This window comes from Protomyctophum parallelum, assembly GCF_964188405.1.
Source record: "Protomyctophum parallelum genome assembly, chromosome: 10".
Taxonomy (NCBI): Eukaryota; Metazoa; Chordata; class Actinopteri; order Myctophiformes; family Myctophidae; genus Protomyctophum; species Protomyctophum parallelum.
The window spans coordinates 36464005-36478244 of NC_139704.1; the positions used below are offsets into that span (position 1 = coordinate 36464005).

General features: G+C 41.9%; 1 protein-coding gene across 2 annotated transcripts in view; it reads right to left on the reverse strand.

Annotated features, from left to right (window-relative positions):
• Positions 1-14240, reverse strand: part of srbd1 (S1 RNA binding domain 1) — a 94558-nt gene that overhangs the window by 27067 nt on the left and 53251 nt on the right. For both annotated transcript variants that reach the window (XM_083775678.1, XM_083775677.1), the window contains one exon: positions 5800-5882. In XM_083775678.1, coding sequence (XP_083631804.1) covers positions 5800-5882 — 83 coding nt within the window. The remainder of the gene's footprint in view (positions 1-5799; positions 5883-14240) is intronic.

Genomic DNA, 14240 nt, shown 5'->3' on the forward strand with positions numbered 1-14240 from the left:
AACCTAACGCCAATTAAAACCTGCCATTTGCGTTGTCTGTCTTCAACTTCCAATCACACCCCCTGGCACACACAAGCGTGCACGCGCGCGCGCACACACACACACACACACACACACACACACACACACACACACACACACACACACACACACACACACACACACACACACACACACACACACACACACACACACACACACACACACACACACACACACACACACACACACACACACACACACACACACACACACACACACACACACACACACACACACACAATCTGAGGGGCTCTAGAGCGTGAGAAAAACACAGTGGATTCCATAGAGTCACTGAGGGACAGAAATATTTATATGACATGAAAAGCATGAACAAAATTACATGGCTGTTAAAATAGAAGATCTACAACCTTGCAGCTTGTAGGTCTGCTATTTTTTTTTAAATGTGGTGCAAATCTTTGAATATATTGTCTTTCAGAGTGAACGTTTTTAACTCAAATCTTTGCTTCTGGGGAGGTCCCTGGAACAATTATTTTCAGATGGGGGTCGGCGGCTGATTACATATAATTTGTGGGGTCCTTGACATGAAATATTGAGCACCACTGATATAGAAACAAGACTTTTTTTGTCAGGTCGAAATGCGTTAATTATGGGTCATAAAGTAACCTGAATTGTATGTTGTGTATACAAACAGCATGATCCTATAATTGCACAACAGTATAGATCAGGTATACAGTAGCCTTGCATTGGAAGTATAATTGTTCAGCGCAGAGGTGATTAAAACAATAACAGAAACACATTATGCAGAGCTGCTGCCAGATGTAGTAGAAAGCAGGGCATATTTGGCTACTTCCTGCAGGTTGAGCAACAAGCGAGAAAGAGACATGTTTTTTCCCACACTTCAACACCTCTGGTAGGTCTGTGTACCCATCAATCACTGTCACACCTCTGTCCCTCTCTCAATCATTCACTCTGCTCTTCCTGTCATCCCCGTAGGCCACAGAGACATATACGGAGTACATGCTTGCGTGAGTGCACACACACGCACGCACGCGCATGCGCATGCCCATGCAAGCAACACACATACAGGCGAGTGCATGCATAAATGCAAGCATGCACGTCACACACAGAAAACTTTTTAGCTGGAGACCAAAAAAGGATACATTTGATGTCTGATTTATTAAATTGTGTTCATTTTTTTTATTATTGTTTTCTTTCATTTTTTTAAATCTTTTAACCCATTCTGGACCCCTTTTGGTGTTTTAACTAAGCATTATGTTATACTTTAGCTATTGAAAAATAGCAGATCTACAAGCTTGTAGGTCTGCTATTTTTGGAAAATCGTAAAAAAGCGGCACAAATCTTTGAATATATATTCTTTCAGTGCGAACCTTTTTTCTTTTTTCGACGTCGGGCCTAATTGTACTTTCAACACTGTCAATTTTAACAGTGTCCTCATGCACACCTTTCAAGTGTGCTACGTTGCATGGAGGACGGATCGTATAGGCAAAGCCAAAGTGAAACGGGGGAGAAAGAGAGAAAGTAAGAAGAGAGTAGGAAGAGAAAGAGCGGGGGTGGTGTGGGGATGGGGTGGGAGGTGGCGGGGGTAGGCGAAGAGTGACAGTTTCTTTAATATCCGGCTGGCAGGCCATGTTTTCACATGCAGCTGTGTGTGTGTGCGTGTGTGTGTGTGTGTGTGTGTGAGTGTGTGTGTGTGTGTGTAATTGATGTGTGCCTTCCAGTAGCACTTCAAATTCACAGAGTTTGAAACCCAACTCTTGGGAGATTCCCCAAACTGTCAATAGGCCGTGGCGAATAACAATGATGACTGGCAGGTGGATGAGCTGTCACCAGGACACACCCACCTACACGGAGAGCCCGAGCCAACAACAACAGCACAAACACTGCCAAAACAACAAACATGTAGTACAAGAGAGGTACTTATGAGCTATTACACAACAACCTTGATGTTAATGAAAGCGATGATAATGATTATAACGACATTTTTATTTGAATGTAGGCCTATACTGTAGTTTGAGGTGCTGTGCAAGTGTGCAGTAGTACATCGTAAAAATCCTCAGCTCCACTGTACAAAAGGAACCAAATGGACCAATTAGTGGTCCATTGGGTTACATTTGTAAATGCTTAAGACGGAAAAAACTTCACACATGCATTCAATTCTAGGAGCCGCTTTAGAGCTTTACAGCAGCTTGTATTCTCAATCCCAACTACACTGTAGTTAGCAGCACTTTGTTTGAACTCTATTCATGTTGCACTAAATATAGGCCGAGCTGTCAAACACGGGGTTTGTTTGCGTTTACATCTGTCCCCTCAAAAGTTGGACAATCCCAACTCATGCTGCTACGTGATGTCACGAAACAGAAGCATCTCCAGCCATGACAGCTTGAAGCTAAAGTTAAAATGAAACTTAACTACAGCAACAATGTTCTTGTGAAAGTAGAAAGCTCGTCGACAGGCTCTTGTGCACTTCAGAAAAGGAGGTCTACAAAAGGTCAATGCTCTTAGAAGGACAAAGGAAATGAATTATTATTTAGACAGATCATTATTTCCATTCGGCCAAGTGAGAGGTAGATAGTCACCACTAGGACATGCACACAAGCAGCCAGTCTCTGTACAAGCCGGCATCTCCACTGAACACTCCATTCCATTGTGATATGAGTGGATTCGTTCACAAACCACAGACACGGTACCTTATTCATGAAATAGTTTCAAGACGCTGTTATTAGGCTCTATTTTTCTTGTTTACTCAAGTGTAACATATCTGTTGTTTAGCCAAATGCACCAAAGACTCAAGCATTAGGAATCAAGTTAATATTATTTGGAGTTACTCAAAACCCAGAAGAACCCAGAGTACCCAAAATATTAAGTTTAAGCAACTCTGACCACTTCCATAGTTACATCAACACCTAACACTTAACCAACACTTCTAATAAACCCAAGCCACTCCGCTCATGGTTGATACAGTCGAGTGTATTTCTTCAAGGCTGTTCCACCCAGCCTGACACGCCAGTGGGTTTGCAGTGAAAACAGCGGTCCCCAGCCTACAGTTAGGGTCCAATCTGATATTAATGGACCACTCGCTTTTCCAGCTCTCCGCTCATTTCCTCTGCTCTCTCTGAGCTGTCACTCATTCAGTCAGCAGAGAGGGGGAGAGAGAGAGGGGGGGGGGGGGGGGGGGAGAGAGAGAGAGAGAGAGAGAGAGAGAGAGAGGGAGGGAGAGAGAGAGAGAGCACACTGTGCCTATGGTCTTGGGTTACATCTGCCGTCATGCTTCTCAGACCTAATGGCAATAAACGTACAGCTCACTCAGCTAAAGTTCAAGATGCCATGTAACAACACAAAAGGCGTTTGGTGCAAAAACACACACACACACACACACACACACACACACACACACACACACACACACACACAGAGAGCACAGAGTCACAGACACACATACTGGAGCATGTGACACATGGGTAAATATACACAGACACACATACTCCCAGTAGGCTTATGCTGTGGCTGATGCGCTTTCACTCTGTGTGTGTGTGTGTGTGTGTGTGTGTGTGTGTGTGTGTGTGTGCGTGTGTGTGTGTGTGTGTGTGTGTGTGTGTGTGTGTGTGTGTGTGTGTGTGTGTGTGTGTGTGTGTGTGTGTGTGTGTGTGTGTGTGTGTGTGCGTGCGCGGACATGCTTGGGTCAAAGTGACGTTCCATGTCATATCTGTCAGCGCCTGGTGTTTATTTATCTGGTCAGGCGATCGTTTGTTGACCTATAGTCACATGATCTGAGAGTGGGAGTGGCGAGACCAAAGGCCCACCGGAGAGAGCCCGGTCAGAATGTGATGAGAGACACTGGCCTGTGTGTGTGACACACACACACACACACTCACAAGTTTGATGTACTACAGCCATCCCTTCTTTACCTCCCTTTTCTCAACTCCTCCTTGATGCCCTCCATCTCTCCCCCCAATGGACGACTGGTCAACAGCAGCACTGACAACCAACAGTATCTCCCTCATTCTTTCCAACACCTTCTCTCCTTTCCCTTTCTCCTTCCATCATCCCTCCCTCTCATCTCATCGACCCACCTTTTCTCTCTCTCTCTCGCATTTTTCCATGGCCTCTGCTCAAAGCTTGAGCAGAACACGGTTGGATTGGATTAATATCCAGTGTAAATAAAAGTACAAAGCTAATGCTCTCTCTCTCACATACTATTACAAATGTGCAGTTGTGTGCAATAATGTTTGTGGGGTTCACTTATTGCACGAAAGCACACACACACACACACACACACACACACACACACACACACACACACACACACACACACGTCGACACATCCAAATATACGTCATGGCCAGTGTCCATTAATTGAATTAGTTGGAACTGTTAGCATCATCTGTTGATACAGGTCTCTGCCAAGTTAGTCTTCTCTCTCTCTCTCTCTCTCTCTCCACAAGAAATCCAAGTCAAGTCAGAGTTTAAACTGGATAAAGTGCCCCTCGGGGCACAGGTCTCCACCAGGGCAGGTCAGGTTGTGGCCTCCTGGTGGCGCTATAATAATAAGCCAATGGTGAAAAGGGTGCCATTTCTTCTGATGCCTTGGATGGCAATTGGATGATTTGAGGCATTTTGTTCCAAAAATGTGTTTTGCAAAAAATCCACCTGTTGCTGGCGCTATAACAGGCCAATGTGTAAAGGGTGGGATATATTCCTCCGCCTAGTAGGAACATCAGTGAAAGATTTCACGTAAATTGCACGCTGCATTCAATCATTTGAGGCTTTTTGTTAAAAACGGGCCAATCCTTTAAACTTAGAATATGAAATATCGGACAGATCTGTCTTGAAGAGTGATAGTGTGAAACGATTTGCAGGATTTTGGGACAAAATGTGAAGAAGTAATATAAAAAAAATTGTTTTACAAAAGTCGGCCTCCTGGTGGCGCTATAACGGGCCGTTCTGTAAAATGTGCTGCAGAGGTTCATCGTTGGCATCTAGGGAGTGTTTGGCTCGACCGGGTTTACGGTGCCAGAGATTAGCTGTACACAGACGGACATACGGACGGACGGACACACACACACACCTAGATGCCTGGTGGAGACAGTAACCACTTAAACCCTAATTTATACATCATTGTACAGTGGTGTCGAATAGTAACAAATAGCTGGTCAACACCCACAACGTGAGCTTGTACCATTTTCAAAAATGTTTTTGATTTTCTTTGCCTACAGTTAAAGGTATATTCAGTTATTTCACTCAAAAAACCTTAGGTTTCGTTTTTGCCTTGGGACCCAAAGCCTTTCATCCAATCAGGATAGAGAGCCAAAAACGAAACCTAAGGTTTTTTGACCCCCAGGGGTTAACTGGGGACAGGGAGGAACTCCTTATATGGTCAGCACACTCTATAGTAGAGAGGATTATTACAACAAAACCAAAAAATAAGTGATATTTGAATTAAGTGAAATCACTGAATATACCTTTAATGACATGCCAAAAACAGTGGATGAAAGTGGTTGAGGCACCAGCTCTGCATGTTGCCGTTACAGCAACAGCTCTGCAAGTGTCAGTGAATGTGATTGCACACACCTTTGCACACGTCAGGCACTGCAGGCAGGAAGATAGAGAAAGTGAAACAAACGTCTCTGTCCTTCTCTCTCCCCCACATAAACAGATGAGTCTGGTCTACTCAGCCTTTCCGTGCTTTAATTTAACTGAAAGCAGATGTTCCACTGACCAGGGACATGGAGCTTCCACAGAAGCAAGAGATCTTAGGGCTAGAACACACAAACTCACCTGATAAGTTCCAATGCCTAGGCTTTTGGGATCAATCTTCACCAGCTCAGCCATGGGATCTTGAACGCGTCTTCCAATGGACACTGCAAATATAAACATACATATTGAGCTCTGAAATATCAAATAATATAATATAATAATCAAGAAGTTTTATATATAAAATAAATATCGTAATTCACATCTACACCAATTACGTGCCAACTACGACATATCTCGTAGATTAAGCTTTATATCAAATATGAAACGGTTTAGCTGAAAATCTACTTTTAACATTGGCTGCATGGCCCGGTTGCTAGGCAAATTACGATCTTCTTTGGCTGTTCTCTCTGAAAACTATGGCGCATGGTTTTGATCATCCTTCCAATGTTCGGATCCGATTTGTGATTTTTCATCACATCGCAATTAACGTTTCTGGCGAAAAAAAAAAAAAAGGTGAGCTAATGCTAACATATGCCGTTTCTTACAACAGAGGTCTACGAGAGTGGAAACCGGAAAAAGTAGTAATCTCTCTCCGAGGACCCCCTCTAAAACGAGATGACACATCTCAAGGGGCGTATCCTTTAAATAAAAAATCTAAATAATATATCTTCAAATCTTGTTGGCACAAGCTACCTACCATCTGTGGCCACACGGTGGCAGCAATAATTAACTGTCTGTCTGTGTCCCTTTTGTGACCATATATGTGACCAGATTTGACTGAGGGACTGCAATTGGATTCTTTTGAATTTTCATGTCATATGAAAGCAGGGAATCATAGCTTCAAATTTGACACATTGGTTGTTCAGTTTGACCCACCAGTGTTGGAGATGTGGCTTATAGAGTAATGTCTTGCAGAAAACAGCGCGTTGAGAAAACAGGCTTGAAAGGTTCACTTCTGTGGTCTCTAACATTACACCCAGCTACATGTTTGGGCATTTATTTCATATTTACATGTCGATTTCAGCTCCGACACTTATTTCAGACAGGCTCTAGTATGTGAAGAGTGCCTGTGCTATTAACTCATTTTGGATAAAGAGTTTTTCTCCTTTGGTGAAAAGCTGGAGGTTGCACGATGGCAGGCTCTCAGTCAAATATGGTCACACATATGGATATCTTTGTATCTGTCTGCCTGCCTGTATCCCTTTTATGCCGATATGGAGCTCTCTATATCGTTATGTTCTTGTCCCTTTTATGGTCATATATGGAGATCCCTGGTGTTATCAGTATATGGGCCTAACCATATATGGGGGGGATCGGCGGTTGTGGAAAGTCCTTGTGCAGTGGTAAATGTCTGTGGAGAATGAAGAGTGCAAGCTGACTTTGAGAAGTGGGAACTGGGAATTCTACAGGTGTGGGGACTTATAGGCTCATTAGGTCCACTGGCAGACCTAATGCAGAGTACAGTATGTGGGCGGTTCTGGACAACCGTGTATCCGATCGACGCAAGGCCGGGCATAAATACAGTGAAAATAGCTGTGTTACAAGCTCACAACGTGTCACAGCTTGTATATCTGCTATTTTCACTACATAAAAAAAAAAAAATCATTGCACATTAATCGTAATCAAGGCAAAGGTTTGAAATAACCTTGATACTGATTTGAAGTCGTGAGCCCGCCCGCCATCATAAAGTTCATCTTAGGAAAATAAAAATCCATGACAAATTTACCACACAGACGAGTCACGTTGACACAACCAAACAATGGTCCGTGTCTCAGGAGAATCCATTAATTGTCGCTTTCATAAACTCGCCATCAAATTGTAGTTATTGAATATGCAAATCCATGTGACTTATAAATACAGAAAATGCTAATTGTCTGGATATTACGGCTGGCCTGAGGGCAGGCCAATTCTAATTGAGAACAAACCCCTCCTCCCCAGACTCAGCTGCCAGCTCAGCCACAGCATGTACACCTGTCACATAGATGCTGCACAAAATGAGTCTCAACTACTGTTGACGAGAACAATGGCTTCCATTGTAGCCTGCTGACTTCCCAGGAATAGAAAGCCTGCCGTTTCTATTAACTTGGAATTCCTCATCGACATCGATGATATCACTGGTAGGCAGGTTTCTGAACTGTCCACAGCCCTCCCTGAATAGCAAACGTAGAAATGGATAAAGTGGTTACAATGATATAGTCCAGCAGCCGACAGGCTTCTTTTGTTTAAAGTGGGACATTTAGTATATAGCCTTTTTTATTAAAATGTTGTCTATATACATACATTCATGTATCCACTTGCTGTCGGTACTGCGCATTTTTTTTTTAAAGGGGTTTCTCGTGACCCTACCATTAACATCCTATGGCAGGCAAAAATGTCAAACTTCCCTTATGCTTTAAGTAGCATGTGACATGTCAAACTAGGGTTTTGTCATGATCATCACATTTGTGCTGATCTCATCACATTTGTCATGACGTCTATGGCCGTTTTAAGCCCAAGGAGTGTTATTTTTGTGCAAAACTAATTATTGGAATGGATTCAGAATTAGTATAGTTTGACATGTCACACATGCTACTTAAAGCATAAGGAAACTTTCCAACATTTTCACCTGCCATAGGATGTTAACGGTAGAGTCACAAGAAACCCCTTGCCCAATACTGACAGCCGGTCAGCCAGTGGATTAACCCATTCTGAACGGGAACCCATTTTGATGTTAGCATCATGTTATGCTTTAGCTATTGAATAATAGCAGATCTACAAGCTTGTAGGTCTGCTATTTTTGAAGAATCGAAGAACGACTGACATTTTTAAAATCTGATCTCAGGTCAAAATGGGTTAATGAATTTACAGTATGTATACTATATAGACAATATTTTAGGCCAATAAAAAAAGACTATATACCAAATTTCCCACCCGCCCACCACGACTGCCTAATATGATTGTGATGCTGTATTATTTAAAACTCCCCTAGGACCCCAGACCCCACTTTGAGAACCAATGGAATAAGCAGCATAGAGATTTCCAATAGGGAGAATAATTACGTATACCTACTCTAGCATCTTTAAAGTCCGTTTTTCCAAACCGTTCGACGTGGATGGCAGTGACTGATGTTTATTCATGCTGAGATCTATTAAAGTACACACTCACTGCATACCCTTAGTGCAACAAATTGTTACAGACAGGGGGCAATCAGTGCCATCCAACTTAGACTGGCATGGTCCTTTAATGACTAAATCCGCAAGGTCTCGTTGTGCTGTAAAATGGAGCCAAATGTCTTTTCCATGAAATATGCCAGGAACCATGCAGTGACAAGGAGAAAAATGATAAACACACTATACACATGTTCGTTCATGCACAGAAAAATATATGACATCACCACACACACACACACACACACACACACACACACGCCGCTCAAATTGCCTTACAGCACATCAGTGTAAAAAGGCATTTATTTAACCACATAAAGGGCGATTACACACATTTTCAACCTGTCTTCATAAAATTGGTCCTCACTTATGCTGTTGATATTATGGTAAAATTTCTGTTACCACACCATGATGGCTGTGGACAGTTCAGAAACCTGCTTACAAGTGACATCATCGATGGGGATGGATTTCAGGCTAATAGAAACTGCAGGCTTTCGACGCCTGGAAAGTTAGCATGCTATAATAAGAAAGAGATTGTTCTCGTGTTGGAAATAAAAGCCCTGCCTGGCCGATGATGTTACTGGAAGACAGGTTTCAGACAGTGTCCAGAGATGACAGACAGAGTTGAATAAAATTGTCAATTTCTTTTCATGAGCATTCGTGAGGAGCAATTATAATATATATTTTTAATCTTTGCATACTAATGATATCCCCAAAATAGGGATGCCAAGATGATTAACCCATTCTTGGCGGGAACCCCTTTTGGTGTTTTAACTAAGCATTATGTTATACTTTAGCTATTGAAAAATAGCAGATCTACAAGCTCATAGCGCCCCACAGAGTGGCGCGCTACGAGCTTGTAGGTCTGCTATTTTGTAAACATGTAAAAATGCGGCACAAATCTTTTAATATATATTCTTTCAGAGACGTTTTTTTTATTTCGACGTCAGGCCTAAATGGGTGGTTAAAGTGAAATAACAATATCCAACTGACACCATCAGGGGGACTCTGATACCATGCAACTGGCTGTACAGTAAACAGGACTTTACCCCACGTCATCATGGGACTTCAACTATACACAGTATACAAACTATCAAACCTCTAGTAAGGATTTGCTGTATTCGTTATTGGACTTGAATTCACAAGCCCAGAGGGCCCTACCCTAATAATGTAGGATTATGGGATTCAAAACCATATAGATCATATAGGGATTATCTATCTATTCATTCCTTCTATCCATCCATCTAATCCAATGTTTTTTATGTCTTTCCTCGTGTATCACACAATAATTCCCCCTGGGTTTCATGAAACGACTGTTATATACCGTAGTTTGCTGCTACTGTACTGTACTGTACATTCTCCCGCTGCAATGCCATCAACATGCATTTCCTCCAGCTCAGGAGAAGAATAGATTCATCTCATCTCATGTCTAGATGTGTTTGGATACTACATACTCCAACGTTTGACACGGGTCACACAGCATTGCTTGAAAATTAAACATTAATTTCTATGATCAGGGCAGAGGGAGTGTATGTATTGAATCGAGGCTTGTCCTCCTCTCTTTTGGCTGTGGTGGGGAGGCTGCAGCCTGAGATAATATTTAGACAGGGATGGAGTTTCAGCCCTGGCCTTGCTCACTGCACCACCAAAACCCTGCTCTTCTCTTCTCTCCCCTGTCTCTATCACTCCCCGTTTTAACCTTCCTCTTTTCCGTTTACTATCCGGTCTTGCGCACGCCGCCTTTTAGTATGGATCTGATTTGTAAATGGAGCCCTGTGCAATTCCCCAGCAGTTATTGCACTTTTACGAGCCAAATAAAAGTTCTAAGAAGGCAGAGGAGCAGAGAGGTAGAAAATGAGCGGAGCTCTGGGAGACGAGCATATTATAGAGAAGAGCAGAACAATTCTTCTGAACAGAACAGAATAAAATGCAATAATGCATTCATGTATTAAAGGGCAAAGGCCAGGATACAAATGTTTTCCAATCAACCGGTCTGAGAGGACTCCACAGATCATTTATCAGCTTGAATTTTATAGTGTTTCTGTTTCATCACTTCATCACCGGTTTCAAGTGTCCTTATTGAAGCAGCAATAAAAATGTTGACTCAGTCCACGTTGTTCTCTCTCAAGAAACTCAGATAGCACTCTGTGTACTATCAGAGCATTCTGGCGTGTGTCTCAGTTTTATGCTGAAATCTGTTGCAGTAAAAGTATCAAAGTCAAATTAACGAGCTGCATTTAAATTAACAAACTGATTGAAAATCGAGGTCCGGAATTGTCTTGAACCTACATTTGTTAGAAGGCATCGTAACATTTAGAAGCAACAAGAGGGGCATTATTTTTAATATGACAGCCAACCTCCCCATGGTGTATTTATTTAATTTATATTTCATCTCACGATGGTGCCAATCGCTGAAAACAGCAGATCAACAACCTCTCAACTTGTTTAGATCGGCTGTTTTGGTTAAGAAACACATTTTGTACGACAAAGTATAAGTCAGGCGTTTGGCCGTTTATGCTTAAAGTCTGTGTTCCACCTAACATTTAGAAAAGTATATTGTGCCTGCAGCTGTAACTATTTTCCACGTGGCTGTATAGGAGGCAGAGATGTCTCTGTCTGTCTGTCTGTCTGTATGTATTTTGATGTCTGTGTGTGTCCAGATCTAATCTCACAATACACTGGGCCGTCAAATTGTGCTCACACAAATATATATATATTTTATAATGGAAGTCAAAGGGGATCTGATTCACACACACACACACACACACACACACACACACACACACACACACACACACACACACACACACACACACACACACACACACACACACACACACACACACACACACACACACACACACACACACACACACACACACACACACACACACACACACACACACACACACACACACACACACACACACAACTGTAGCCTCCTTGCCTATAATGACCACAGCATCTAAAGCTGCAGTGCACCAAACTCATTTTACGCCTGTCCAGAAATCATGGCTGTGAGCTTTCTCATGGCTTTCATTAGGAGTATGAGGAAAAATATGGTCCTCAGCTCTGGGTGACCACAGGAAACTAGTGAGGGATAATCCACCGTCGTCTGAGTTATGGCTTTTTATAGAGGAAGTCTGCTGGAAACATTAATTCTCCAAAAACTTCTGTTTGATTCTTTTTAACCCATTTTGGGCGGTCACCCCTTTTGGTGTTTTTAAGCATTTATGCTTTAGCTATTGAAAAATAGCAGATATATATTCTTTCAGAGCGAACATTTTTAACTCAAATCTTTGCTTCTGGGAGGTCCCTGGAACTACATATTTTCAGATGGGGGTCGGCGACCAAATGCATATAATTTTTGGGGTCCTTGAAATGAAATATTGAGAACCAGACATAGAAACATGAGGTTCTTCCAGAAAATTGTCATGATTTAGAAGACATTTCAACGTCAGGTCTAATTGGGTTAACACAGTCCCATTTCTTTGGGGATCGTGGCATTTCTGCTGGGTTTAGTTGGTGTGTACAGTGTACTGTGGAGCGAGTCAAGGAGGAAGCAAGCATGAGAGACGGCAGGAGGAAAGGGATACAAAGAAAGGAGTTCAGACAGAGTGACACATTATTTCCATCTCTGAATTTGATTAAATTGTTATCGCCTTTTCTCCCAATTTAGTCATTATTATGCCAATCTCCGATTCCTTGTGTATTCCATTCGTCTTGGCGTCTTGGCCCGGTCTCACTGGTAGATGAGGTCTCGAACCTCAAAGTGACTTTCCTAGTTAAATGCAGTTTACGTATATACATACTGTACTACAGTTAGTCCTATAGGAGAGCACATACAATCTGTGTCCGTGACATGTCTTCTCCGATACATGTGATGTCAATCGCACCGGACAGTGTTTTACGTATTTCTTCTTGATTCTAATGGTCATGTATTCTTCTGCTATTCTAGCACTTTCTCAATGAAATTATTTTAACATGTTCTTATACTATGTTTTTATACTCTGTCTTTATACGTTGTCTACTGTGAAGCACTTTGGTCAATTTCGGTTGTGTAAATGTGCTATATAAATAAAGGTTGATTGATTGATGGATTGATTGATTGATTGATTGACAGTGAGGAGGAGTTTCACTGGGAGGCCATAACACATGTTGAGGTACCTATTCGACCTTGTATAGAAATGCATAGAAATAGTCATCTATAGGATCATAATTAACCAAGAACCTATCATCAGTCTAACAGTAGAATAAACAAAGGAAATCTGTACATTAGAAACTATAAACACTATAGGATGCCAGGTCAATAACTACATGGCATCTGTCTACATAACTTGCTATCTAAATACATAAAATAAGAGTGCCTTTGCATAAGCCTGAAAGGTCGTCATGCTACGCTACGGGCTAAGTCTGAAGAGGTGAGTCTTCAGACCATGGGGGAAGATTGGCGGTGGGCAGGAATGTGTACTCCTGCACCATGCGCCCAAGCACTGTTAGATTATCTTTTTTGTTTTGGGGCACTTCCACCCTCTTTGATCACTTTCCTCTTGGACTCCTCTCTTATTCCTCACACACTTTCACAGAGACAGCGGCCATTATGTTTCCACATAATGTTTTATGTATGACATTATAAAAGTGGATACTAATAAATGAATACATAAATAATTCCTCAGTATATCAAAACGGCTTTCACTCTCGCTTGAGGCAGGAAAGTCTTTTGTCAGTGTAGGAGTCGGTGGCATAAGCAGTGATGGAATAATTAATGATGTAGCAACTATAAACAGTACCTGCTACATTCCTAAATTCAGGCAATAGTTGTTTTGAGTCCTGCTAGCAATCATGGACTCTTTCACTCACTTTCACTCATTCAGTCCATAGACCACTTTGGTCTTGCAGACAATGAGCCCTACTCATTTTGGTGAGTAGGCCCCTTCTGTGTGGTAGATTTCTTCATCAATCTAATCATTTCTTCGTCAATTTTCGGCCAATGTTAGACAAAATAATGTGTATTGTATCGTTTTGTTGATTACTTTTGATTCCATAATCTTAAATCCTTTTCACTTCACTGTAGTTTTGTGGAACACGTCATGTGGGGACCCTCATGAGGGTTTGATAACCCCTGATCTAAGAGGCACATTTCAAGATGAACCCTACTGATTCTGATGGCCAGATCACATGGCCATTCCTCAAGTGGAATACAGTATCACCCTGCAGTATAAAATACATGCCACCATGTAACTCTCACTCTGACACTGATCATTTAGACATTTCTCGGTCATATCGGCCGATGTTGGCCTTAAAATGCAATATCGGTATCGAACCGATATATCAAAATAATATATTGGTTTTAGCCGATATTTTATTGTATAATAA